The sequence below is a fragment of the Natator depressus genome, chromosome 10 (genome assembly GCF_965152275.1).
Source record: "Natator depressus isolate rNatDep1 chromosome 10, rNatDep2.hap1, whole genome shotgun sequence".
In the NCBI taxonomy this organism is placed as follows: domain Eukaryota; kingdom Metazoa; phylum Chordata; order Testudines; family Cheloniidae; genus Natator; species Natator depressus.
Genome location: NC_134243.1, coordinates 49514543 through 49540369, shown reverse-complemented (window position 1 = coordinate 49540369; position 25827 = coordinate 49514543). Strand labels below are relative to the sequence as shown.

General features: G+C 40.6%; 1 protein-coding gene across 1 annotated transcript in view; it reads left to right on the top strand.

Annotated features, from left to right (window-relative positions):
* Window positions 1–25827, top strand: part of UBE2Q2 (ubiquitin conjugating enzyme E2 Q2) — a 75516-nt gene that overhangs the window by 17891 nt on the left and 31798 nt on the right. Inside the window, exons 2-5 of the mRNA XM_074966070.1 lie at window positions 3658–3762; window positions 17210–17314; window positions 21364–21420; window positions 23728–23868. Of these exons, the coding sequence (XP_074822171.1) occupies window positions 3658–3762; window positions 17210–17314; window positions 21364–21420; window positions 23728–23868 (408 nt within the window). The remainder of the gene's footprint in view (window positions 1–3657; window positions 3763–17209; window positions 17315–21363; window positions 21421–23727; window positions 23869–25827) is intronic.

The following is a 25827-nucleotide window of genomic DNA, read 5'->3' as shown; positions in this document are numbered from 1 at the left end:
TCTTATTTATGGAAGAGAATTAAATAGGGAGATTCATACTTAAGATTTGGATTGAATTACTTAATCAAATGCCCAGCTTCAGTGGAAGTTGACAGTGTCTCTTTTTCATGAGATCATTTGCCTGGCTGGAATCACATGTATATCATCCCGGTCTCTCAAATAGCATTTAGTGTTTCTAAAATCTTTCCTTCTCTTTACCAAGGCAAGAATACAACTAGGAAGGTTCAGTAAGTCCACAAATTCTTGATGGAGTTTACTTCAATTAAGATGATCACTAAATATAAATCTCTTGAGAAAAGGAAGAAAGTGAATAACCAAACCTGGCTGTTTTGGACAACTTATTTAATAAACACAAGTCTACTTCTGGAGACTTGTTGGCCTGATTTCGCCTTAGCTCATTCCCCCCAAAAAACCCCAAGCTCTGGGTGCCATGGACAGAGAATTATTTCTGTATCTTGGAAAACACTTTTGACTATTTCTGGGAGCTAAAACTTGATAGACATCTCAAGGGTTCTGCTTTATTTACAACATGCTTGAAAACAAAGTGAAAAATGACTGATTTTTTTAACACTGCTCCTCACTATGTAACACACAGTCTTTCTGTATGATATCCTTAAGCAATTCAAACATTTAGGGAAAAGTAGCTTCTCTGGGGTCTTGTAAAACTCAGTTTTATAAAACCTGTCAGTTTCTAGTAGAATTTTGTTACTGCTAATTTGTCTTATCTACTGACCTTTATAAACACTAAAGTCGGAATTTTTTTTGCTGTGTGTTGTTGGGGATGCATTCTGCACTCCACTATCTTTATTGCCAAAACCTGCTGCACCTTGCCTAGCCATATGACCTCTTGCAAAAATCAGCTTTTCTTCAATTAGAAGGGTTATCTGTGAAGCGAGTCTAGTGCTAAGAGCCAATTCTTCTATGCTTGTATTTCTCCATTTCAAAGTCTGGCGGTACATACTCTGCACTTCTGTTTTAAATACATAGTGATTTTGCAAATGATCAAAATGCCTAACCCTAAGTAGGAAGACCTAGCAAAGTATTTTTATCCATTATATTCACTTCCAAAGCTTGTTCAAAACCTTGTTTGGGGTTTTAATGACTGAATGATAACGTTAGATCATAAGCTTTAGGGGCAGGAATCATGTCTTTTAGAGGATGCTGGGAATTTTTACAGGGTACTGTAAAGCAAAGAATAAATATCACAAGAAGGAAACTGTGTAAGGACATAGTCATAGCGCACACTTGAACACTACTCTTAATTTCATTAGTCACTAAAACGGCCAGTAATCTTGCAGTAGCAATGGGAGTTAACTGCAGTTAGTAAGCTGTGAAATAAACTTTCACTTAAGCATAGTGATAGTGCGGATACAATGCACTCACAGCCTGGAAAAGAGATTTTTGTGGTGTTTCCAATGGCTCTTCAGTGAATAAAAAAACCTTCATTTTTTGTTGTACAAAACCGGGGCAAGGGGGGGGGGGAGAGGAGAGGAGGAGATGAGTGTGGTGTTGATGGCAAATGTTATTCCAGAGAGAGGTTGCAGATGACAATGTCTGGATGTCTAAACTAGTGAAGCTCAGTGACTGACTGAGGAGGTGGAACATGGAACTTGGCCATCAACAGAGATCTTGGGCTGGAGATTTTCTTGGGCACAATTTAGTTTTTAGATGTGCATAGCCATGTGGTCATGATCAAGTAAACGGGGATGGGTGGGCAAAAGTTTACTACTGACTTGCATAATTTGTCTCACTTTCTGGGGGAAGCCACTAATTTCCCCATATCTCAAAGACTTCTGAAGGATGGCAGAGGATTGAAGTGAGGCCTTAATATTTCATTACTCTTACAAATGCAAATACACTTCAAAAATATTCTAAATTTAAAATTAAACTACAGTTGTGTAAGTGAAGATAGCATCTCAAAACATACTTTGTTCTTTGATTTATTTGTTTACTATGAGGTTTAGCTGTGGCCTTGTTTTTTTTTCTGGAATACGTGGGAGATAACGGAAGTGTACTGAAGGTGCATTTGCCTAAGCATAGTATATGTCCACAGGGTTAGAGGCAGGTAGAATGCCGTGATATGTGCTGTATAGTGTATAGCATTTATACACCTCTTGGAGTTTCTTGCACCTGCCTTCTCTCCTCATTCCAACACTACATCTGCTGTAAGATGCTGTCTTGCTTTGGGCTTGGCAGACCCTGGCAATACCAGTCTATGGCTTTGTCTACACTGCACTTGCGTCAGTAAAACTTTTGTCATTCAGGGGTGTGGAAAAAAACACCCCACCCCCCACCCTGGACGACAAAAGTTTTACTGACAAAAAGCACCCATGTGAACAGCACTTTGTTGGCAGGACAGCTCTCCTGTCTACAAAGCTACCACCGCTCGTTGGGGGTGGAAGTTTTTTGTCGGGGGGAGAGCTCTCTCCCGCTGACAAACAGCAGTTACACTGCACGCTTTTTAGCAGCACGGCTGTAGCAGCACAGCTGTGTCACTAAAAGGTGTGTAGAATAGACATAACCTTAATTGTGCCTGTTTTGTGTGGAGTGCACAAAGCTGAAGAGGGTCCTCTTACTAACCCATCTATGCTAGGACGGATGGCCTTTTGATCCTAACTACCAGGATTATTCAGCAACTCACAGCAGGCTTCTTCTGAAGATTCTGAGAATTACCTAAAAAGCTGCAAAAACAATTTGTAGGAATATTGAATGTTAAGTAAGTGGAGGATGGAGCGGTAGACTTGTCTTATAAAACTGCTACACTACTTGAGTTAGCTTTGGCAGCTTCTAAATAGCATAAAAGACTTGCTTTATGATTGTACAAAATTCTTTTTATTCTAACTAGCTTATAAATATTTGGCATTTTGCTATCAAACAAAACAAATTTAAAACCCTTTTTGGGTCATAGTGGTACCTTGAAAGCAGCCTTGAAGTAGGAAGTTTTTGAGACCCTGCTCTCCAGGAGGCAGTCTTTAAACTCTGGAGGGCCTTTCACAAGCCCACAGTAGCAGAAGCATAGATAAAATTGGTGCCTCTTAAAATCCTGGTCTTGGAGGACGTAATGGGGACATGTTACGTGAATTACTTACTCATGTACTCCTAGAGCACGCTGCCAAAGCAGTTAGGAGAAACTTGTTCTGGGGTTAAATGTTGGTGCCTCTTCTGTGGTGCTGTCAGGATTGTGAATAGGTACCAAATGCTTTCATGTTTTTGTTTCACATACTTGAGTGAGTCTAAAACTTTGTTGACAAACAGGAAGTTGGGATGTAGATATGTCTGACTCTTGTCCTTCAAAATATAGCTCTAGCTTGTAATATGTGAGGACTTTGACTGTACTAGGTTCATTGACTTTCTGTGGTGTCCACTGCCCTTCAGACTTAAACTTCAGAAGTGAAGGAAAATTACTTTTAAACCTCAATCTTATGTAGGTCCATTGTTGGACTGAGAGGAAAATAGGCTGAAAATTTAAAGTGGCAGGAAAAAGCTTGAATAACAAGTTGAGGTAGAGAGGCTGGGGAAAACTTAATTTTTTCTTAAAGTAAATCTGAGGTAAAAGAATCAATGCTACTACATAATCTAACAATTTAAGTTAGTCTGACACTAATATTGTATTACTTAACTATTGGTATGGATGTTTAACTGTCATTTCTATTACAGGAGTCTTATCCTTCTTCATCACCAATATGGTTTGTGGAATCAGATGACCCAAACCTGACTTCAGTGTTGGAGCGATTAGAAGATATTAAGAAGAGCAATACTCTGGTGAGGAACTAGTGTTTTTTTACTTTTTCATTAACTGCAGGTCAGATTGAATAAAAAGTGGTTTCACATCGCAAGGCTCCACTCCCACCCCAATACTTTTGGATGTTTGCATATACTTTCACATCAGAATGCAGGCAGCTCTTTTTAAAGTACTTGAATAGTAATTCCAAAAGGTTTGAGTTTTTTGGATGACTTGAAACTGTCTGAGAGAACATTTGTTAAATTGTCAATGGTGTAACTTATACATTCTGAAAATATTTAAATGATAAATAGATTTGTACATAAGAACTTAAAACCTATTAAAATCTCTAATGGGAAGCATTTGAATATTAGTCATTGGTATTGCCATTATGCAGAAATTATAATTAGTTCATTACTTTTGGGGGTAGTTTAATGTGTGGTTTTAGAGTAAACGTGCTCCAGAATTCAGCTGGAACTGTAGTTTCCGCAGCTGTAAAATTTCTCAAACTTAAACCTGAACATTTTTCAGAGTCTTTGATTTTAGTAGGAAAGATTTTAACAGATAACTAATTTATCCTAGACAGTTTTGCAGTGGAGGTGGTAATGAAACTGGGCACTGACATGACGGACTTGGAGGACTGTAATGTACAGATTGTTTAAATTGAAAACTGCTGGAGTACAAGTTCTGTACCAGTAAAGGCTGTTTAGTGGCATTATTTCTGGCTTGAGAACCTTTGGTGCAATTATTAGAATTGTATCAAATCAAAACATTTCTTATACTGTGCAAGGAAGGAATAGCTTATTTTAATATAATTTGGAAGAATTATTAATTTTTTGATACATACATGCTTAGTGTTTTTTGTAATGCTGTGAACTCTCTCTACAATACAGTGAAGAAAAACCTGATGATATGCAATCAAAGTATACTTGTAAAAATCAGAAAACATTATTTTTCAAGGAATTTAGTAAGTTTCCTGCAGGCTAAAATATAACTGCCTAACAAACTGAAATTTTCTTGTATTTTAAGGAAGGTGACTGAGACTATCTCCAAGGTGGCTTTTGATTGCTACAGTGTTTTTTGTTTTTTTTTGTTTTTAAAGGGGGGGGGGCAGCAGGAATCATAGAATATCAGGGTTGGAAGGGACCTGAGGAGGTCATCTAGTCCAACCCCCTGCTCAAAGCAGGACCAATCCCCAACTAACTCATCCCAGCCAGGGCTTTGTCAAGCCTGACCTTGAAAACCTCTAAGGAAGGAGATTCCACCACTTCCCTAGGTAACCCATTCCAGTGCTTCACCACCCTCCTAGTGAAAAAGTTTTTCCTAACATCCAACCGAAACCTCCCCCACTGCAACTTGAGACCATTACTCCTTGTTCTGTCATCTGGTACCACAGAGAACAGTCTAGTTCCATCCTCTTTGGAACCCCCTTCAGGTAGTTGAAAGCAGCTATCAAATCCCCCCATCTTCTTCTCTTCCGCAGACTAAACAATCCCAGTTCCCTCAGCCTCTCCTCAGAAGTCATGTGTTCCAGTCCCCTAATCATTTTTGTTGTCCTCCGCTGGACTCTTTCCAATTTTTCCACATCCTTCTTGTAGTGTGGGGCCCAAAACTGGACACAGTACTACAGATGAGGCCTCACCAATGTCGAATAGAGGGGAACGATCACGTCCCTCGATCTGCTGATCCGACTTTTTTTGCAGGATATTAGTTGCCGTATGGATTAATATTGATTCATTATACGTTCATTTGTTTGGGGGGAGGGAGGTGGTAAATAGGGAAGTATTCATGTAATTTGCCTGAAGTATTCAGCATGTAGACTTGGTTCTTGACGTGTGGATTTTAATTATCTGGATGTAAAAATCCACAGTATAAATTACATTTAGAAGACCATGCAGAAATAGCAAGGAAATTAACAACTGAAGGTGAAATTTACCATATGTCTTCCAATAATTAGACACAAAGGGTACGTCAGCACAGGCATTTTGGAGCCTGCAGGAACAAGCCTTCCAGCTCAGGTCGACAGACTTGTGTTAGTGAAGCCTGCGCCAAAGTACTAAAAATAGCCCAAGGAGGGGGATGGGCTTCAGAGGCTAAGGTCCAGCCCAAAGTGCTGTCTACATGGCTGTATTTAGAGTGCTAGCATGAGTCCCGCTAACCAGAATCTGTCGATGCAGGCTGCAAGGTTCACTCCTGCAGGCTCCAAAATGCTGTGTGGACATACCTGAAGGGGCACCCCGTTAAAGATGTAATGCACCCTGTTGGACCTTCCTATGGGAGGAAATATGGTAAACAACCTTCAGCTGTGGATTTCCTTGCTGCTTTTGGTATAAGTGGAACATTCTACTAACTGTAGTTCTTGGTGTAGTTTTTAATAATTTAGCTTTTTAATACAACCTTTAGCAGAAGGGGTTATAATGATGGTTATGTGTTCATGTTCTGGCAGTGATCATCAGTAAACCATATGGCCAAACAAATGGTGTCCTGGGATACCTGCTACAATTGAAGAACTTTCCAAAACTTGCTTGGCTTGTTGTTTAGTCTCTTTGTGAATTCATCGTTGTTCAATGGTAACAAATTATTCAATAAGCATGGAATACTTTTGCTTTTGTTTGGCTTCGGGCTGTCAAGCGATTAAAAAAAATTAATTATGATTAATCGCACTGTTAAGCAACAATAGAATACTATTTATATAAATGTCTGGATGTTTTCCACATTTTCAAATATATTGATTTGAATTACAGCACAGAATACAAAGTGTACAGTGCTCACTTTATATTTATTTTTCATTATAAATTTTTGCACTGTATAAAAATAAAAAATAGTATTTTTTGATTCACGTAATACAAGTACTGTAGTGCAAAATCTTTATCATGGAAGTTGAATTTACAAATGTAGATTTATTTTTTGTTACATAAGTGCACTCAAAAACAAAACTATCTAAAAATTTAGAGCCTACAAATCCACTCAGTCCTACTTCTTGTTCAGACAATCGCTCAGACAAACAAGTTTGTATACATTTACGCGAGATAATGCATGGCATTATTGTAGTTGGTGTTGCAAGATATTTATGTGCCAGATGTGCTAAAGATTCATACGTCCCTTCATGCTCCAACCACCATTCCAGAGGACATGCGTCCATGCTGATGGTGGGTTCTGCTCAATAATGATCCAAAGCCGTGCAGACCAGCGCATGTTCATTTTCGGCATCTGAGTCAGATGCCACCAGCAGAAGGTTGATTTTCTTTTTTGGTGTTTTGGGTTCTGTAGTTTCTGCATCAGAGTGTTACTCTTAAGAGTTTTTAAAGCATGGTCCACACCTCATCCCTCTCAGATTTTGGAAGGCACTTCAGATTCTTAAGTTTTGGGTTGAGTGCTGTAGCTGTCTTTAGAAATCTCACATTGGTACCTTCTTTGCATTTTGTCAAATCTGCAGTGGAAGTGTTCTTAAAATGAACAACATGCTGGGTCATCATCCAAGACTGCTATAACATGAAATATATGGCAGAATGCGGGTAAAACACAGAGCAGGAGACTTACAGTTCTCCCCCGAGAAGCTCAGTCACAAATTTAATTAATGTATTATTTGTTTAATGAGTGTCATCAGCATGGAAGCATGTCTTCTGATATGGTGGCCGAAGCATGAAGGGGTATATGAATGTTTAGCATATCTGGCATGTAAATACCTTACACTGCTGGCTACAAAAGTGTCATGCGAATGTCTGTTCTCACTTTCAGTTGACATTGTAAATAAGAAGCGGGCAGCATTATCTCCCATAAATGTATACAAACCTGTTTGAGCGATTGCCTGAACAAGAAGTAGGACTGAGTGGACTTGTAGGCTCTGAAGTTTTACATTGTTTTGTTTTTTGAGTGCACTTATGTAACAAAAAAAAAATCTACATTTGTAAGTTGTGCTTTCACGATAGAGATTGCACTTCAGTACTTGTATGAGGTAATTGAAATACAGTGCATATATTTGTAATAAAAACAATATAAAGTGAGTACTGTACACTTTTTTGTATTCTGTGTTGTGATTGAAATTAATATATTTGAAAATGTAGAAAAACATCCAAAATATTTAATAAACTTCAATTGGTATTGTCTAACAATGTGATTAAAACTGCAATTAATCGCGATTAACTTTTTAATTGCTATTAATTTGAGTTAATCGCATGAAAGTTGACTGCATTTAATTGACAGCCCTAGTTTAGATAACTACATGAGAACTTGTGACAAGGCAGTAAACTTGTCCATGGTTTGTCATGCTGAATTTCATTGTATATATGCAGTGTCTGTTTGTGTGTGCAAATACTAGTTGGTGCCCAAGGAAAGGTCATGGCTGGAGGAATAAACACAGGTTTTTGGTTATGTACTTCATCAGGAATGCTACCTTCATAGGGAAAGAGTTAGTTATTTTGTTACAGTCACACCTGGCAGTGACCTGTTCATCTCACCATTGTATTGTTTTATAGGATATACTGCCTGTCCAGGGCCTCAGAGGGGCAGGTGAGTGGCTTAGTCAGACAGCCATGGATTCCAAGCAAGGCCCAGAAATAACTGGGGCCTGTTAACCTCTGTGGAAACCAGCCTGGACCACACAAAAGAGAGGAGCTAGCTGCCAGAGGCTGGGAGTGGCTTAAGAGTAAAGTAGCCTTGCTGAGGGAAATCTGCAGGGACCCTAGACTTAGTAGGGAGGCAGCGCTAGTGTCAGGTGTGCCTTTTGCTGCTATCCCTGTGTAAATTTCCCCCAAATCTGGTCAAGTTGTATGCCTCTGAAAAATTGCAGTTTGTAGGTGCACGGGAGAGGCTTGTTAGAGTTAGATCCCTAAATATTCACTCAGCACCAGGCATGCTCCAACCTGGGGTGAGCAGGACTCTTCCTGGCAGCCAGAGAGTACTTATCTGGGGATAGGCACTGAGAGCAGGGAGACTATTGCTCCTGTGTTCTCAGTGCACCTGCTACTGGTGCCCAGTCAGAGAGGAGGAAGAAACCGCATGTCTCAAATGCAGGGAGTGTGGCGGCGGAGGCATTCAGAGGAGGGGAAGGTGAGGTGAGTGGGTTAGCTGAGGTATATGGCAGGGGGCAGAAGGATGTCTGAACACACTCTCCTCTGTGGCTCCTGGGTCCAGTTCGAGGTTCTTAGTCTCTTCTTTCCTCTGTCAGTACGTAGCTGTAAAACCCACTGACAGTATATCATCCCTTTCTAGTGGCTTGTCCACATAGAGGAAAACCGCCTACTAGAGCTACTAGTTACATCATTGAATTGAGTGGTAGAGATCTGTGCTGTGCATCTGAGGACCTGGACCCTGCTGATGAACCAAATTTAGGCATCAGTATGGTTCCACATGATAGCACTTGGGTTTTTTTCCATTTGTTTCTTTAAAAAGTGGGAAGCTACTATTTATCCAACTATACTTCTTTAAAAAATTATGTGATTTAAAGACCATCATAATGCATATGCACAAGGGAGCCGACTTAGGGTTGCATGGACAACTTTATTTCTGGCATTTCTGAAATTTTGAGTGCTTGACTTTGCAACCTTGATAATGTGTTTTTAATATTTTTTTGACACTATAGATGTCTGTAATGTGGATAAGTTAATGTAACTATGAGCATATTAAAACTTCCCGATTTATGAATTAAAATACTTTACATGTTCTTCACTGAAATAAGAAAATTTCATTAATCTCCCTCATGCAAATTATTCGAACAGTAGCAGCTGTATTTCTGCTGGGATCACTAAGGGTATGTCTACACTACAATTAGACACAGCTGGCCTGTACCGGCTGACTTGAACTAGGGGGCTCAGGCTAAGGGGCTATTTCATTGCAGTGTAGTCCTTTGGGGCCAGGATGCAGCCCGAGCTCTGGGAACCTCCAATCTCACAGGGTTCTCGAGCCCAGAGTCCAGCCAGAGCATGAATGTCCACACTGCAGTGAAACAGCCCCTTAGCCCGAACCCAAGTCATCTGGCATGGGCTAGTTGCAGGTTTTTAACTGCAATGTAGATGTACGCTAAGGGATCATGTAGGATGGAAGCTTCATTTTTGTTCTGCTGAAACTTCAAACATCTACAGAACATGCTTGGACACAATATTTCAGTCATAGCAATAGCTGATGTTTCTCTAAATTGTGTGACATATATGAAGCAAGATATTTTCTATTTTCCCCCCCTTCCCCTTCATGCTGTCCCTCCCTGTCATATTCTCTAGCTATTTCCTAGAGTGGAAGGCTAGCACTTATTGCTGTATTGCTATATATTCTCTTATCCAGTGTGTTTTTCCTAGGTGGTCAAAGGTACTATGCTTCACAGTGGACCGAGGGAATACATTAATTTTACAATTAAGGATCTCTAAAATTCCTTGTGCCTTTGTGCTGTAATGGAAAATCTCTAAAGAACATATAAAAGGGCCTCTTGTGTGGGCCGGAGTTAAATAAAACTCGTCATATTCATCATACGTGAATACAGGAAATTGAAATGAATGTCTAAACACCTCTTGGAACTATAACACCATCACAGCAACTGCAAGAACAAGTTCTCAGAACCCTTGAGGGGTATAAATAATTTCATAGCTCTATTTGGAGTCACTCAGTTACCACAGTATAACTCAGGTGTGTGCAAGACTATTTCACAGTTCTCCTGTGGTGTTTGTGTTTTTAGGAAAATGTCCTTCTGCCCTCCTGCAGAATCTTTTTTGATGTAAGATTCTGCTAAAAGAACAAGTATCCTGATATTAAACTTACCAAAAAAATCTAAACAGGCAGGTATTGAGATATGAGATGTCTCACCCAGTCAGCCTACAATGAAACTTGCCATTAAAATGGTGCAGAAGTTGGGGTGGGTAGGCCTCTCATCAGCCACAGTCATAGCCCTCCAAGAACTTCTAAATCATCATGTTATGGCACCTCTCTCCTGAAGATTCTCTGGCTTGTCAAATCTAGACTGTACTCAGATACCTTACAGGGAAGAGGAATCTAATACACAAGAGTCACTGGTGTTCTGGCTTAGAGATTGAATATTTCTTGGGTAGCCTGGATCTATAAGATCTAGCACAGATTTTCTGAGAATTTGGGAGCATTTAAAAAAACAAACAACAAAATGTACACAGCACTTAGAGGTGGATTTTAAAATAACAGACCTACAAGTATATTACCTTACCTAAACTTAACCTCTATGCCCATCTCAGGCAGGTTTGTCTTTATTCTACATCTCTGAGTTGGGAGAAACAGCCTACACGCTTGCAGCCTTCTCCCTGTCTCTGTCGGTCTTTTCACTGATACATCCTAGCCAGTCTCTTTCCGCTCACCCAAAAATAATGCCTCCCTTTTCTAGGGTCTGTGTGGTTTTGTAAATCTTCTTTGATCCCAGGTTTCGCCTTGGGAAGAGTAAAACATCATAGCATGGATGGAGCCAGCAAGGTAAATTCTCCTGCTACTTGATGGCCCAACCATCGTTACCTTAACTCCTTTAAAGCTGTGTATGTAAGGCTGACTTATTTCTGCCATGGCTTTATCTCACTTGCTGAGTTCTGTAGCTTCCTCTGATTTGGCACTGTGCATTCAGGCAGGTCATAGTACAAAATTGGCCAGAGAAATTGAGTCACACAACTCATCACCACATCTTTATACGTTGTTCTGACTGCTGGGAAATTTGTGGCTTGCTAACCTTGCTGATTTTTAAGGAAGGTGGTGGTGATCCTTATCATGGAGAGCTAGTGTCCGAGACAGATTGGTGCAGGGAAACCCTGGAAATAGCTAGACTGGATGGGAAAGAATGGCCTTGTGGTTGACGTCAACTGGGGTTCAGTTCCCAGCTTTGCCGCAGCCTTTCTGCGTGACCTAAAGCAAGTAGTTTTACTTGATGTCTGTTTCTTTTTCCGTAAATGAGGTTACTTGCATACCTCACAGGGCAGTTGAGACAGAATTTGAGCTGCTCCAGAGGGAATGTGTTCTTGAATTGCTAAGTATTTTGTACTATCCAGAAAGAAGGGGGTAAGGTAGGAGATAACTGGGTCTATGGGTAGCACGTGATGAGATGCCTATTGTACACTATTTCCATACCTGTTGTGATGGATTTGGTCACAGAGACCCCCTTGGGACGGTCACCTGATGTGCTGAAACTACCTCTAAGCCTGTTTTCTTTGTCAGCTTGGGACTCCAGAACTCTGCCTTGAGTCAGACACGCTAGCCTCTTGCAACACAGACCCAGGTCTGATCCACACCGCCAAAGCTGCAGGCTTTAACCAAAAACTCCTCAGCAAGTCACTGATCTCCAGCACCCAGACACCCAGCTCCCACTGGGATTCAAACCCTAAATAAGTTAGTTTTACTCTATATAAAGCTTATACAGGGTAAAAGCTGCGATTGTCCGCCCTCTATAACACTGATAGAGATGCACAGCTGTTTGCTCCCCCAGGTATTAATCACTTACTCTGAGATTACTAATAAACAAGAGTGATTTTATTAAGTATAAGAAGTAGGATTTAAGTGGTTTTAAATAATAACAGACAGAACAAAGTAAGTTACCAAGCAAAATAAAACAAAACACGCAAGTCTAAGTCTAATACATTAAGAAACTGAATACAGGTAAATCTCACCCTCAGAGGTGTTCCAATAAGCTTCTTTCACAGACTAGACTCCTTCCTAGTCTGGGCCCAATCCTTTCCCCTGGTACAGTTCTTGTTAGTTCCAGCTCAGGTGGTAACTAGGAGATTTCTTATGACTGGCAGCCCCCTTTGTTCTGTTCCACCCCCTTTTATATCTTTGGCACAAGGCGGGAATCTTTTGTCTCTCTGGGTTCCCACCCCTCCTCCTAAATGGAAAAGCACCAGATTTAAGATGGATTCCAGTACCAGGTGACATGGTCACATGTCTTGTGAGACCCCAAGCCTCCATTCTTCCCAGCCTGACTCTCAGGAACACAGGAAGGCTTGCAAGTAAACAGAGCCACTTACAACTAATTGTCCTGGTTAATGGGAGCCATCAAGATTCTAAACCACCATTAATGGCCCACACTCTGTATAATTGCAATAAGACTTCAGAGAAATACTTCTTATTTCTCACTTCAGATACAAGAATGATACATTCATACAAATAGTATGAACGCACTTAATAGATTACAAGTCTTGTAATGATATCTTACAAGAGACCTTTTGCCTAAAGCATATTCCAGTTACATTATATTCACAGTCAAAGCATATTTCCATAAACATATGGAGTGCAACATCACACCTATCTAGTAGGGATTAAATAATTTGGAAGTTGGTCTAAGCCACCCGACTTCCATTGCTGGAAGCAAGGAGGAGCTCCTCTCCATCCTCTTGGATGCAGGAGAGTGGAAACCTTTTCCCTTCCAACCCCTGACTGTGGGAGCTTCTCTCATCCTTGAATCTCATTGGGAGGGTGAGAGGCAGAAAGTGGCTTTTTATTCTCTCGTAATCCCCTTTATTTCTCTTTTAAAAGGGGGAAGCAAGGACAGAAGTAATGAGACTTTTGTTCCTCCTTTCTGCAATCACACCCCACCCTATGCTACTGCTCATAGGCTTGTTCTCTGCCCCCACTAGTAATAGCAGAGCCAAATCTTAGTCCATAGTCTACACTACTGGGTTAGGTCAATGTAAACTGGCTTGCATCAATCTTGCTGTTGGAGTGTCTTTACTTAAATTTGGCTCCCGCTGACATAAGTGCTTTTCTGTGCTGATTTAGTAACACCACTTCCCCCCGAGGAGCACGTAGAGTCAATGTAATTAGGTCAACACACTGTTCAGTTTACACACTATTGCTTACATCAATTGTTGCTGGCTTTCAGGATTCATCCCACAATGCCCAACACTGATAATACAGTCGATACAAACGTTCCTGGTGAGGACGCGCACCGCTAACACAAAGCGAAGTGCACGCGCGCATACACAAGTGATATTTAAAACTACGGTGGCTGTATGCTGATGTAAGTTAAGTCTATGTGATTTGGTAGTGTAGACATTGCCTTAAAAAGTCCATGTGCTCAGAAGCTATAGATAGTCATGTGAAAAATGACCAGATTCTTTAGAAGTTTAACTACAGCTACTGGGCCTTTAGAAATGTTCCTACTGGGGAGTGCTCTCTTACAATAAAATTCACTTTTTACAATAAAATTTTAAATAATGTTGACTCAGTTATCCCTGAGTTTTAGTGCTATTATTCTATTCCCAGGTGTACATACACACACACACACCTCCCACCCCCCGATAGGCCCTGTATACGCATGTGGTAGAGATATCCATGTGACATTTATCATCCGCCTTTGGCTGCCTTATCTGCACTCCACCCACTAATCAATCTCCTTAGGACTCTTAGCATTCAGAATACATAGAAGTGTCAGCTGCTTTTAGAGAATAAATAGAAAGCTACAGAAAAATAGCACAACTCATGAGGAGTGTGGTCTTCCCAGCTGTGTTGCTAAAATCTTTCCACCACATACTGTTTTCCTCTAGGTGTATAGTGGTAGTACACAGGCTTTATGGGCATAACCCATGTTATTCATGAGGAGTTGTCAGGATGACCTGCATGTCTCAGAGACATAGAAAGTGTGGCATAAGTAAGATACAAAAGAGCTACTTTAGGCTTTTTGTTAATGTACTGGTACTGTAATTCATAGCCTTGTGCCTGCAAGTAACTTCCTTTTTAAGGGAAATCAGGCTACAAAGGGGGAAAACACTTACTCATTTCCATTTTTTATAAACTTTTTGAAAGCAGCTTTTCTGTCATCTAAGAGTCCCTAAAAATCACAGTCTTGCTACTAGTCTGAGGTAGAAACAAGTGCTTCATGCTGTTGGAAAACCTGGATTTTCAGCTCCAGTGGGATAAGGTAAGTATATCTAGCTCAGCTAATCACAAGGCCTTGTATCTTTAAAATGGTTGCCAATTCCAGGACTAGTGATGTAAAGAAATATAATTACTAATCCCCATGGCATCTAAACACCAAAATAAACTAATTGAAGTATCTGCATTGTCCTGACTGATGATCTCTTCTGCAGCCTTGATGAGCTAGATTGCCTCCTTAGGGATTCTCCTTACAGGGAAATACTTAAAGGGAATTGGGGCTTTCTAGCCTAAAACTAGCTGCTTCTAATGCAGGAAGATCTGTGTAAACAGATATCTTGTTTTGCACTCTGAAAGTGGCAGGAAAACTCTCTCTCCCTAATATCTTGTAGAAGGGAGATCTACGCCTGGCAGCAATTTAGTACCTTATGTCCAGCTCCTGCAGGTAGGGTTGCCAACTTGGAGGTTTTGTCACATGACATAATCTTTAATTAAAAATTAATCTTTAATTCCTGGAGGCCGCAGGACAATCCTGGAGGGTTGGGAACTCTATCTGCAGGCTTCATCTTCTGTATTATAGTGCTGTCAAGGTTCCTTCCCCACTCTGAACTCTAGGGTACAGATGTGGGGACCTGCATGAAAGACCCCCTAAGATTATTCTTACCAGCTTAGGTTAAAAACTTCCCCAAGGTACAAACTTTGCCTTGTCCTTGAACTATATGCTGTCACCACCAAGCGTGTTAAACAAAGAACAGGGAAAGAGCCCACTTGGAGACATCTTCCCCCAAGCCCTACATCCCCTTTCCTGGGGAAGGCTTGATAAGAATTCTCACCAATTTGTACAGGTGAACACAGACCCAAACCCTTGGGTCTTAAGAACAATGAAAAATCAATCAGGTTCTTAAAAGAAGACTTTTAATTAAAGAAAAGGTAAAAGAATCACCTCTGTAAAATCAGAATGGTAAATACCTTACAGGGTAATCAGATTCAAAACATAGAGCATCCCTCTAGGCAAAACCTTAAGTTACAAAAAGACACAAAAACAGGAATCTATATTTCATTCAGCACAGCTTATTTTACCAGCCATTAAACAAAAGGAAATCTAACGCATTTCTAGCTAGATTACTTACTAACTAACAGAAGTTCTGAGACTGCATTCCTGATCTGTTCCCGGCAAAAGCATCACACAGACAGACAGACCCTTCGTTCCCCCCCCCCCCCCCCACCTCCAGATTTGAAAGTATCTTGTCTCCTCATTGGTCATTTTGGTCAGGTGCCAGCAAGGTTATCTTGGCTTCTTAACCCTTTACAGGAGAAAGGGTTTTGCCTCTGGTCAGGAGGGATTTTATAGCCCTGTATACAGAAAGGTGGTTACCCTTCCCTTTATTATTATGACAAGTGCATAGTCCTTGTGGAACATAAGAGGAAATATATAATCTGCAATCACTGCTTCTTTGCCTAATTCATGTTTGAGGGCTTGGAAAGGAGGAAGGAAGGAAACATTTTGTGATAGAGATGTTTTTTGTTGTTTTTTTTTTAAAGTGGGTGTTTGTGAGTTGCTCAGAGGTTTGGAATGTTAGTAATCATGGAAGTGAATTCATGCAAACAGTTCAAGTGTAGTGGTAAGAGGCAAAATTAATGCCACTATTCCTCATCTGCAGAAATAAATTTATTCTATGCAGGGAAGTGGGAAAAGGCATAGGTCTCCTCCCTCTTTTCCCCCCTCCCCCACCTGACCCTCCTCTTCCCTTTCCTCCACCATCAGCAGCCTGACATGAACCATGAATACCTACATCTGCCCTCTGTGATTTTGAATGAGTGTTGGGACGTAGTGCAAATCTGAGTGGTGCGGCAATCTATGTGCCTGGTTGCAACACACCACCCAGTCTCATTGTCATTAAGGTTTGGCCCAGCCAAAAGGTGGTTGGACCATGATCATGGTGGTCCCACCCACTCCCCAGTTCTGCAGCCTATGTTGTGGATACCATGACCATGAGAAGTCACTTCATTTACATATTATAACTTTATTGCAAGATACAGTAATCAATAGCACATTAAGAACTACTGGAATCCAATAGTTTTAGTAATTTGGGCTGAAATTATGCCTGAGCCTATTACAGGAGGACAGGTGTGAGGAGAGGAGATTACTCTTCCTCTTATCCCTGCACAAGGGCCAGCCTCATTGCTTATACTGGGACTGCTAGCTCCCACTGCTCTAGGGGTGTGTTAGCCCAAAGTGGGTTGGAAAAGGGTAAGGCCACAGCCACATGGCTCCAGGCTGTGTTCATATTTAAAAAACACACTTCTCCAAGACAGGAAGCTGGGAGATAGATTGTGCCTCTTGAGATGTAATCCATTTCACTGCTCTTAGGGTAAAGCAGCTTCATGGACATTGCTGGCACAAACTTGATCCTTGAGCTGTGAAACCCAGAAAACTTTTACCGTTTCCATTGTTGACTTGCCATGCTGGTGGTTTCCTGATTTAGGAATTTATAGGAGTGTGATCATTATAGAAAAATGAGTGCCTGGAACTTAATTACTTATGTTACCATTCTTTGGACTTAATACTGTGCGGACTTATTTCTGTACGTACATGTTAAAGTGATAGGCTGAATGTTCAGTATCTTCTGCTGTAGAAACTTGGAAATGTGTTTAAAATAAAACTTGTCTTTTTAATTTTTATAGCTTCTTCAACAACTGAAGCGATTGATATGTGACCTCTGCAGATTATACAACCTTCCTCAACATCCAGATGTTGAGATGTTAGATCAGCCATTACCAACAGGACAGGTAAATCCAAAAGATCTAGACATCTACTGGAAATTAAAAGCCTGTTCTTTAATTCTAACAAGATTGTATACAGCAAGAAGGAAAAGAATGATCTTAAAGGAGCCAGTGTTTGGACACACAGCACTATTGCTTTATACCAAAACTTAGGGCACCTGTCCTTCCTTTTTAATTTTGTTGTAGGATTTACTTTGACAGAATAATGTACAGCTCCCCTTTCCCCCATCCCAATTCCCAGTGAGGGAGAGGTTGTGGGGAAGTGTTCATGTGTACAACATCTGGACTGTCAGTTGTGAACTTGGCCCAAGATTTTAGTTTGGGGATTCCAAAAAGAATATTTTCCATCCGTTGTTTGACTTTTCCCCCCATGCTTCTGGAACAACTTTGAGTAACTATTTTCATACTCATTCTTTTACTGCATATATCAGTAGATCCTTAGTGACCAAAGGGCATTCCTTCTCCATCTCCCCATGCTTGAAGCAGCTAGCAAGAGGCATGTTGACAGTGATTGCCTTTTCTATTATTATTTTCTTTCTTCTCTTCCTCCTACCTATTTGCGATCCTTTGGGCTCCTCTGTCAAAATTAACTCCACCATTCCCCTTCCACTCAGCTGTCATCTACTGCCTCAGAACTCCTGGCTCCCCTGTCGTCTTCTGTCATCTACTCTTATCCATGGTGACTTTATTACATTGACTATCTCGTCTGACCTATTGGCCTTCTACCTTCTCTCTCGCCACCTCATTCAGTCTTCAACCCGGTCCCTGACTCAGCTCTGTCACATAAGACAGCCATTCCTTGGACCTAGTCTTCACTAAGCACGGGTCTCTTTATTACCTCTCTTGCTGAATTCCTGATCTCAGGCCAATATATCAGCATCCCACAACTCTCTTTTGTGACTTTCAGACTATCAACATCTCTGAATTCTCCACTGTTCTTGTTGTCCTTCATATCCCTAGTCTGTCCTCCCAATCTGACTTTCACCCACTGCACTGCTGCCACCGCTACCCCTCTCCACAAACGTACTTAGCTCCAGCCATGTCCCGTATTGGCTCCCATGGCATTGAAATCTCTGGAGAAAAATCTAGAGAACTTCTGCCCATGCAAACTTTCCCTTTATCTTTTGCATTACTGTCTAGCCCCCTAAATGACTCTACTACTTCCTCCTTGAATCCATTGTCTGTCTGCCATCTTCAACTGCTTTCTCAGTCCCCTCTTCTCTTCTGACATGCTGCTTCATCTTCAAGGAGAGAGTTGTATTTTGTTATCTTCATTTAGTCCTACTCTCCTGCTGTTGGTGGTAGTCACTGATCTTTATCTCTCACCTATTCTCTTCCAACTCATACTCCTCTGACAGCCAGCCTTTCATCTTAAACCATAAAAGTCTCCTCTGTACACAGAATGGAAGGGGTCGAATAAGCTTTGGTAAGCCACATCATCTTAAAAACAAAAGCTTTGACTCTGACTAATATATTGCCTCCCCCTTCTACTTCATCTTTCAACTTAAACAGTCTGCCTACAACCACTGCATCAACTTGCTCACCTCAAACCACTGGATCTACTGTAATCTACCTTTCACTATCTCCATTTCATGGAAATTGATGTCACTTCTCATTTTCTTTCTGGCTGTCATAGGGGGCCTATATTCAGTCCTCTTTGATCTCTCATGTGCCTCTGATACTGTTGATTCTTAACCTGCATTTTCTTGGCTTTCATTACTGTTCTTTCCTGGTTCTCCTCTTACCTCTCCAGCCACTTTTTCAGTGGTTTCTTTGGCGGCATCTCCTTCTCTGGAAGAGGGGTCCAAGAATAGAACCCTGAGAAACTCCACTCACATGGGCCTGTCTACTCTCAAGTGTACTTCTCCACTTTGGATGTCATAGCTAGATATCTTAGACATGTCTGTCTGGATGGTTTTGTTATCTCAGGCTCCCCAGGGCCACAACTGAGTGTATCTTTTCTCCCAGATGCTGTGTTACAATTAACCCCACCATTCTCCCTGTCAGCATGGGCGGCTGTTACCTGGAATTTTCAACTCCTCCCTTCTCCACCCAAATACATAAACATCCATGCTGTGCCATCCTGTTGCTCTTTCCTCTGATGCTTCAAAAATTCACCCACTCCACTTTCTGGTCCCCATAGCCAAATTGCTTAGACAGCCTAACTCGCTCCTGCTTTAGCTATTATAATCTTTTGTTAAATAATTTACCCACCACAACTTGAGTCACTTTTCCACTTCCCCATGTATTGCAGATAACATCTTGGTCCTATCTCACAGAGCCTTTGCCTAAATCTGACATGGCTTTCTTCTTTTGTGTTTTCAGCTATTTAAATATGAAATTTCATGGTGTTGTAATTGTAGGGGTCCTGACCCAAAAAGGATTTGGGGGGGTGGCTTGCGAGTTTGAGGGGGAGGAGGGGTTGCGGTACAGCTACCCTTACTTCTGCACCACTGCTGGTGGAGGCGCTGCCTTCAGAGCTGGGCAGCTGGAGAGCGGTGGCTGCTGGCCAGGAGCCCAGCTCTGAAGGCAGAGCCACTGCCAGCAGCAGTGTAGAATTAAGGATGGCATGGTATGGTATTGCCACCCTTACTTCTGTGCTGCTGCTGGCAGGATACTGTCCTCAGAGCTGGGCACCCAGCCAACAGCCGCTGCTCTCTGGCTGCCCAGCTCTGAAGGCAGTGCAGAAATAAGGGTGGCAATACTGCGACCCCCTCTAAAATAACCTTGGGACCCCACCCCTGTAACTCCTTTTTGTGTCAAGGCCCCCAATTTGAGAAACCCTGGTCTCCCCCCTGTGAAATCTGTATAGTGTAGGGCAGGGGTTCTCAAACTGGGGGTCAGGACCCCTCAGGGGGTCTCTAGGTTATTCCATGGGGGGTCGTGAGCTGTCAGCCTCCAACCCAAATCCCGCATTTCCTCCAGAATTTATAATGGTGTTAAATATATAAAAATGTTTTGTTTTTTTTAATTTAGAAGGGGGGGTCGCAATCAGAGGCTTCCTATGTGAAAGGGGTCACCAGTACAAAAGTTGGAGAACCACTGGTGTAGGGTAAAAGCACACAAGACCAGATTTCATGGTCCATGATGCATTTTTCATGGCTGTAAATTTTGTTAGAGCCCTAAGTATATGTAATAGGCTCTGAGAATATTCCTTTTATTTGTATGTATTAAGATAACAACATGGCTTCTAAACTCCTCTAGAACAGCAGATGGTTGTCATGTGGTAACATAACTTATAGTAATGACTAAACTGGAATATGACTAAAGATGAGCAAGATTATAGTTGTATAGTATATCTGTCTTTCCCCAGTTACACACAAGGAAAAGGAAACTCCACTCTGGGATGGACTTGTAAGTCACTAGATCATCATAAAAGGAAGTAGTTTCACTGAACAGTTCTGGTTACACCAGCAAACTGGAGGCAAACCTGAGATAATCTGCAGCAAATTACTGAAGAATTGATTCAACTTGCTGTTCCATATAATATGTGACAATTCATTAAAAATTTGAACTAAACCGCATAGTCAGTATTTTATAATAATTGTTGCACAATTCATATTTACTATAGAAGTAAACAGATTTTAGTTAGCTCATGACTTAATTGAGGCCATCATAGGATCCATGTGGACTTGGAATGTTCTGAAAACAGAGATGACTGTCATGACCTCAGAAAGCTATCTATCTCATTTTAGTAGTTTACCACAGTTAACCACTGTCTTTAAATAGATATCCTTTTTAAGCTCCCACTTTGTTAGATTTAATGTTACAATAGCTATGCTAATAATGGCATGGCAGCATGTTAACTTGAACTTTGCACATAAATCTATCTCTACCACTTTTCCTGGTAAGGGAGTAAATAAAACTGGGCGTACCTCACCTTTCTGTTTGATCCTTTTAGATTAAGCTGCAGTCCTGTGTGAATCTTGGTAAATGTAAATTTTCATATGTATTGCATTTCTTTCCTGCCATACCAGAGCTGCTACTGTGATGCTAAGCAAAAAAATAAATAAAAAAAATCCATACAATTTATGAAACCTAATTTTATATTCCAGAATGGAACAACGGAAGAAGTAACATCAGAGGAGGAGGAGGAAGAAGATATGGGTGAAGTATGTGTTTCTGAGAATTTGTTATATTGTAAATCTGATGTCTGTGTTCAAGAGGCTGCACGTTCCTCGCCTTGATTGCTAACGTAAACAAAATGCACATATTCCTAGCAAAAAATGGCCTTCTGAAAAGTGCTGCAGTATGAACGTTGACCAAAAACTTTGAAGTTTTACCTGACATTCTCAGATAACCCTTCATCCATGAAAATGTAGTTTCTCAAAGTATTCTGCTGAGGATGAGGTATTTGAATGTTGAAACATGGACATCTGTTCATTGTTTGTTCCAACAGTATATAAAAAGCTTGTGCCATATCAGCAAGTTTGCATTGTAAACCCTTATTTCAAATAGTCTATGAACTGGCTTTGTTTATGTTTTAAAAGGTTTCCCAAGTTGAAACTGAGGCTTCATGTTGGGAGCAAATTTGTTCACTAACTCTCATAAATCAGCTGAACAATTTAAAAAAAAAACAACCCCAAAACCCTTAACTTCAGATGTATTGAAGAGGTAGAGCAAAGTGTGAAACAGCAGAGACCAAACTTTAAGTGGGTAATATGATTGTATAGCAACATGATGCTAATTTTAATAAGCTCCTTCATATATGCAACTCCCACCTCAAATTACTTCCATAATATGCTAGAATGGCTCAAAGAGAAGCAAATGTCTGTGTTTAAACAATATAAAGGTTTTATTAGACAAGAACTACTCAGGCTTAAAATTTATATTTTAAATAAAAAGGATATTAAATACAACAAGGGAACTGTTTTTGTAATAGAGAATTAATACAACTTTTTGAAAAAGAACCTAAATACATGTACCTCATGGAATGGAATAACTCTAAAGGAGTCTGCTGTGGCCAGCTACTAGGTAAAGCAGACTGACTAGTGTTGGAGCATTTCTAGAAGTGTCTTAGAACTTGCTTGCTTTCAACCAAACCCCTATTTCCTGTACAATTGACATTGGGCAAAAGGGTTGTCTTCACTATATAAAAGCAATGCAGTGCTTCCCTGAAGACAGATGAGTGTCAGACATAATCCATTTGAAATCTAGTCCAATTTTTAAAACCATATAATTTGAGGTATTATACCAGTAGCACTGCTTATGATTGTCCTTTTTAAAAATGTTTCTCTCATCTGAAAGAACCTCACAGATGGGAAATGCATACAAAATGCTGTCAAATGCACCAAGTAAGTGAAGACACTTCTAAAATCTTTCCTAGTTTTCAGGTCATCTCTTACTACCTCAAGATTTCCGAGCATATGGTGTGTACTCCCAGTCTGGACTCTTGAGTAAATAACACTTCATTTTGTGTTGAAGGATTCCAAAGTATGTTACATCCTGTATATTTGCAGTGTTACTGAAATTCAGCCTCCTTTTAGCAAGGAGGATGTCATCTGGGGGACAAATGAAGCACAACAGTGGCAGGAGGGAAAAACTTGGACAAGAACCCTAGAGCAAATCCTGCTTTTTAGTAACTTACGAACTTACCTATCTAGGTATTTGCATGATCCTCATAATCATAGTACTTGAACAACTTACAAATAATTATATTAGCCTCACAATACCCTGTGAGGTAGGGAAGTATTATCCCCACTATTTTTAAAGGCACAGAGGTTAAATGACTTGTCCAAGGTCAGAATGACTGTAGAACTGAGATTTGAACCCAGATCTGAGTTGTAGTGTAATGTCTTCAACCGTGACATATATCTCCTCTGTCCTTTTTAATGTCCATGTAATGCAGATGCTCCCTCTGGCCTCTTTCAGATGAAAGCTTCACATAGTGAACTAAATGTATTTTGTTTTTCTGTCTTCCATGTTTGGCAAACACCAGATGTGGATTAGTAAAAGTTTTACAACTTCTGAGTTTCTACTGTGGAAGTGGAAAGTTGCATTTAAGATTCTGTCGAGGATGCTCTGGACAGGTTCATTTCCAACTTCTCTGGTCACGTTCCCTCTGCTCCCTTCAGAGGTGGTCTAGACCTCTGTTTTTCTACCTATTTCAATGGACTGGTAAACTGCAACCTCCTCTTCCCACAAAGTTGCCTTTTTGCCACCAGAGTCTCTGCCAGCAGAAGGGTAGATGAGGCTGGGCCTTGTGTACAATCACACAGCATCCCTAAATTACAAGAGAATGTCCTGTTAATGGTGATAGCAAAATCTAGGCAAAATAAAAGTAGCATCAAAAGATGACTAATTTGGTATTCATCAGAGTACACCATCTATGCCCCCAAGCCCCAGCATGGAGAGCAATCTTTTGTGCTAACTGGAATTTACAGTTCATATGTTTCAGTGAATTTTCCTCAATTTTGTAGGACATTGAAGATCTAGATCACTATGACATGAAGGAGGAAGAGCCTGTTGATGGAAAGAAATCTGAGGATGAAGGCATTGAAAAAGAGAACCTTGCAATTTTAGAAAAAATCAGAAAGAATCAAAGACAAGACCACCTAAATGTAAGTGTACTTAGGTATTGGACTTAATACACTTATATGTAGCACTGGGTTCTGCTGCAATGTATCTAGCAAATAAAATTTGCTACTGTGTATGCAAAATTTGCTACTGTGTAGCTGACTTTTACCATGTGTTGGGAAAAGAAGCCTCAAGCCATGAAACTTAAGAGGAGAAGCTAAACTCTGTTAAACTGGTTTGGTAAAGACTTCTAAAACTCCAAAGTGAACTGATCACTACCCTAATGTCTTCTCAAATTCCTTCGCTCTGAGGGGGTTTTGCTAGAAGCCTGGATCCCAAAGAGGCACTGTGACAACTTCAAAGTGCTCCATGGCGTGCCTGTTTCATCTGAGCTGGAAAATGCCAATTTAAATTTCATTTTGTTTTGTAAGGGATATTAAAGAATTTCTGGCATTTCATCTGAAAAACGACTTTCACACTGGTAAGAATGAAAACTTTTACACCAAATCCATTTTTCACACTTTGTAACGTTTCTTAGGTCTCTTGCCAGAGGTATCTAGCTAGCTGGTTTTCCTTCTCCCTAGTCTGTCTCCTACTTGCCTCCTCTGAGAAGAGGACTGTTTTTCTCTTCAGAATCAACAGGAAGCAGCTAGCTTGTGAGGTGAGAGCTGTTGTTCATACCTCTTAAGAACAATTAAAGATACAAAAGGCAAAGTGCAAGTACTGATTGCATTAGAGATTACTGTAGTTTTACACTTTCTAAAGTATTTTTTACACATTTGTGTACTTTATTTAAAAATTAAAGAAAAGGTTGAGTCCTAGCACCCTCTTCACTTTGGCACAGAGTATATCAAAGAAGCTTGACTACTAGCAAAATCTATTTGATAAGCACAGAAGGCAAGCTGTAGGCTGCAAAACACCTTCCTTCTTTCTGATGGTGGAAATCTCACTGCAGTTGAGGTGTTAGTGTTGTAGGTATCACTTTCAGGAGGCAGAACTGGGAGCAGTTGTGATCTACAGTGTCATCCTTTGGAAAGCCAGCAGAAATAACCCCAGAAAATATAGCAGTGAAAGCACTGCTTAGCCTTGTAGCATCTGTCCTCTCCTCAGAGGTTTGGGAACTTAATTTGGCAGACAGTGTGATTTGCTACATGATCTTCCATCTCCCACAGGTTCGTTGTGGGAGGGAATTATATGACCTGTTAATGAAATAGACAGTTCTTTTTATGGGGGAGTTTCTTTTCTTACTAAAAATTAGCATAACATCTCTTAAGTCAAGATTTTTTTTCTTGATTTTTAAGCTGAGGTGATTCAAATAAAACAGCTTTTGAAACCTTCTATTCCTGGAACCAAGACTCCTGCCAAAGAAATGGAAATTAAATTAGAGACCATGACCTGCTTACTATAAAACAAAATATAGTTGGTTCAGTATAGTATCTTCTTCAACGCTTTTCTGAGTGGGATTTTTGAGGACCTTCTACATACTCCAGCTGTGTTGTCCCTAAATCTTTATCATGACAGTCCCACTCATAAGCAATCTTTGATTTGCTGTTGGTATTTCAGTAGATATTGGTATTTGGAGACTGTCATCTGTCTAGAATGAAAATATTGGACTAAAAGTGGTGCTGCTTATGACTGGAGCCAATAATACAATCACAGTAGCTGGGCCTGGGACATATCCAGATCTATTTTAAGCTTTTCTTGCGATTGTTAAGCTGTGACACCTGTAAAGCCCTAGATAGTTTAGGATCTGGCTACTTGAGACCGCTGCTTCCTGTTCAGTACCATCACACTTCAAAATAAGTGGAGACACTGCACCCTGCTTTTCAAAATGGAGTGATTCAGTTGCAAGGTATCCACCATGAAGGTTCCTCAACTAGAACTGCTCCTGTCCCCTCATCAGTCTGACACTGGTTGAATTTGTTAAGCCTGGTGGAGCATTCTGAGAGTTGTGCTTTTCTTGAGGTGGTGGATTGAAGGAAATAGGGTGGCTGAATGGAGGG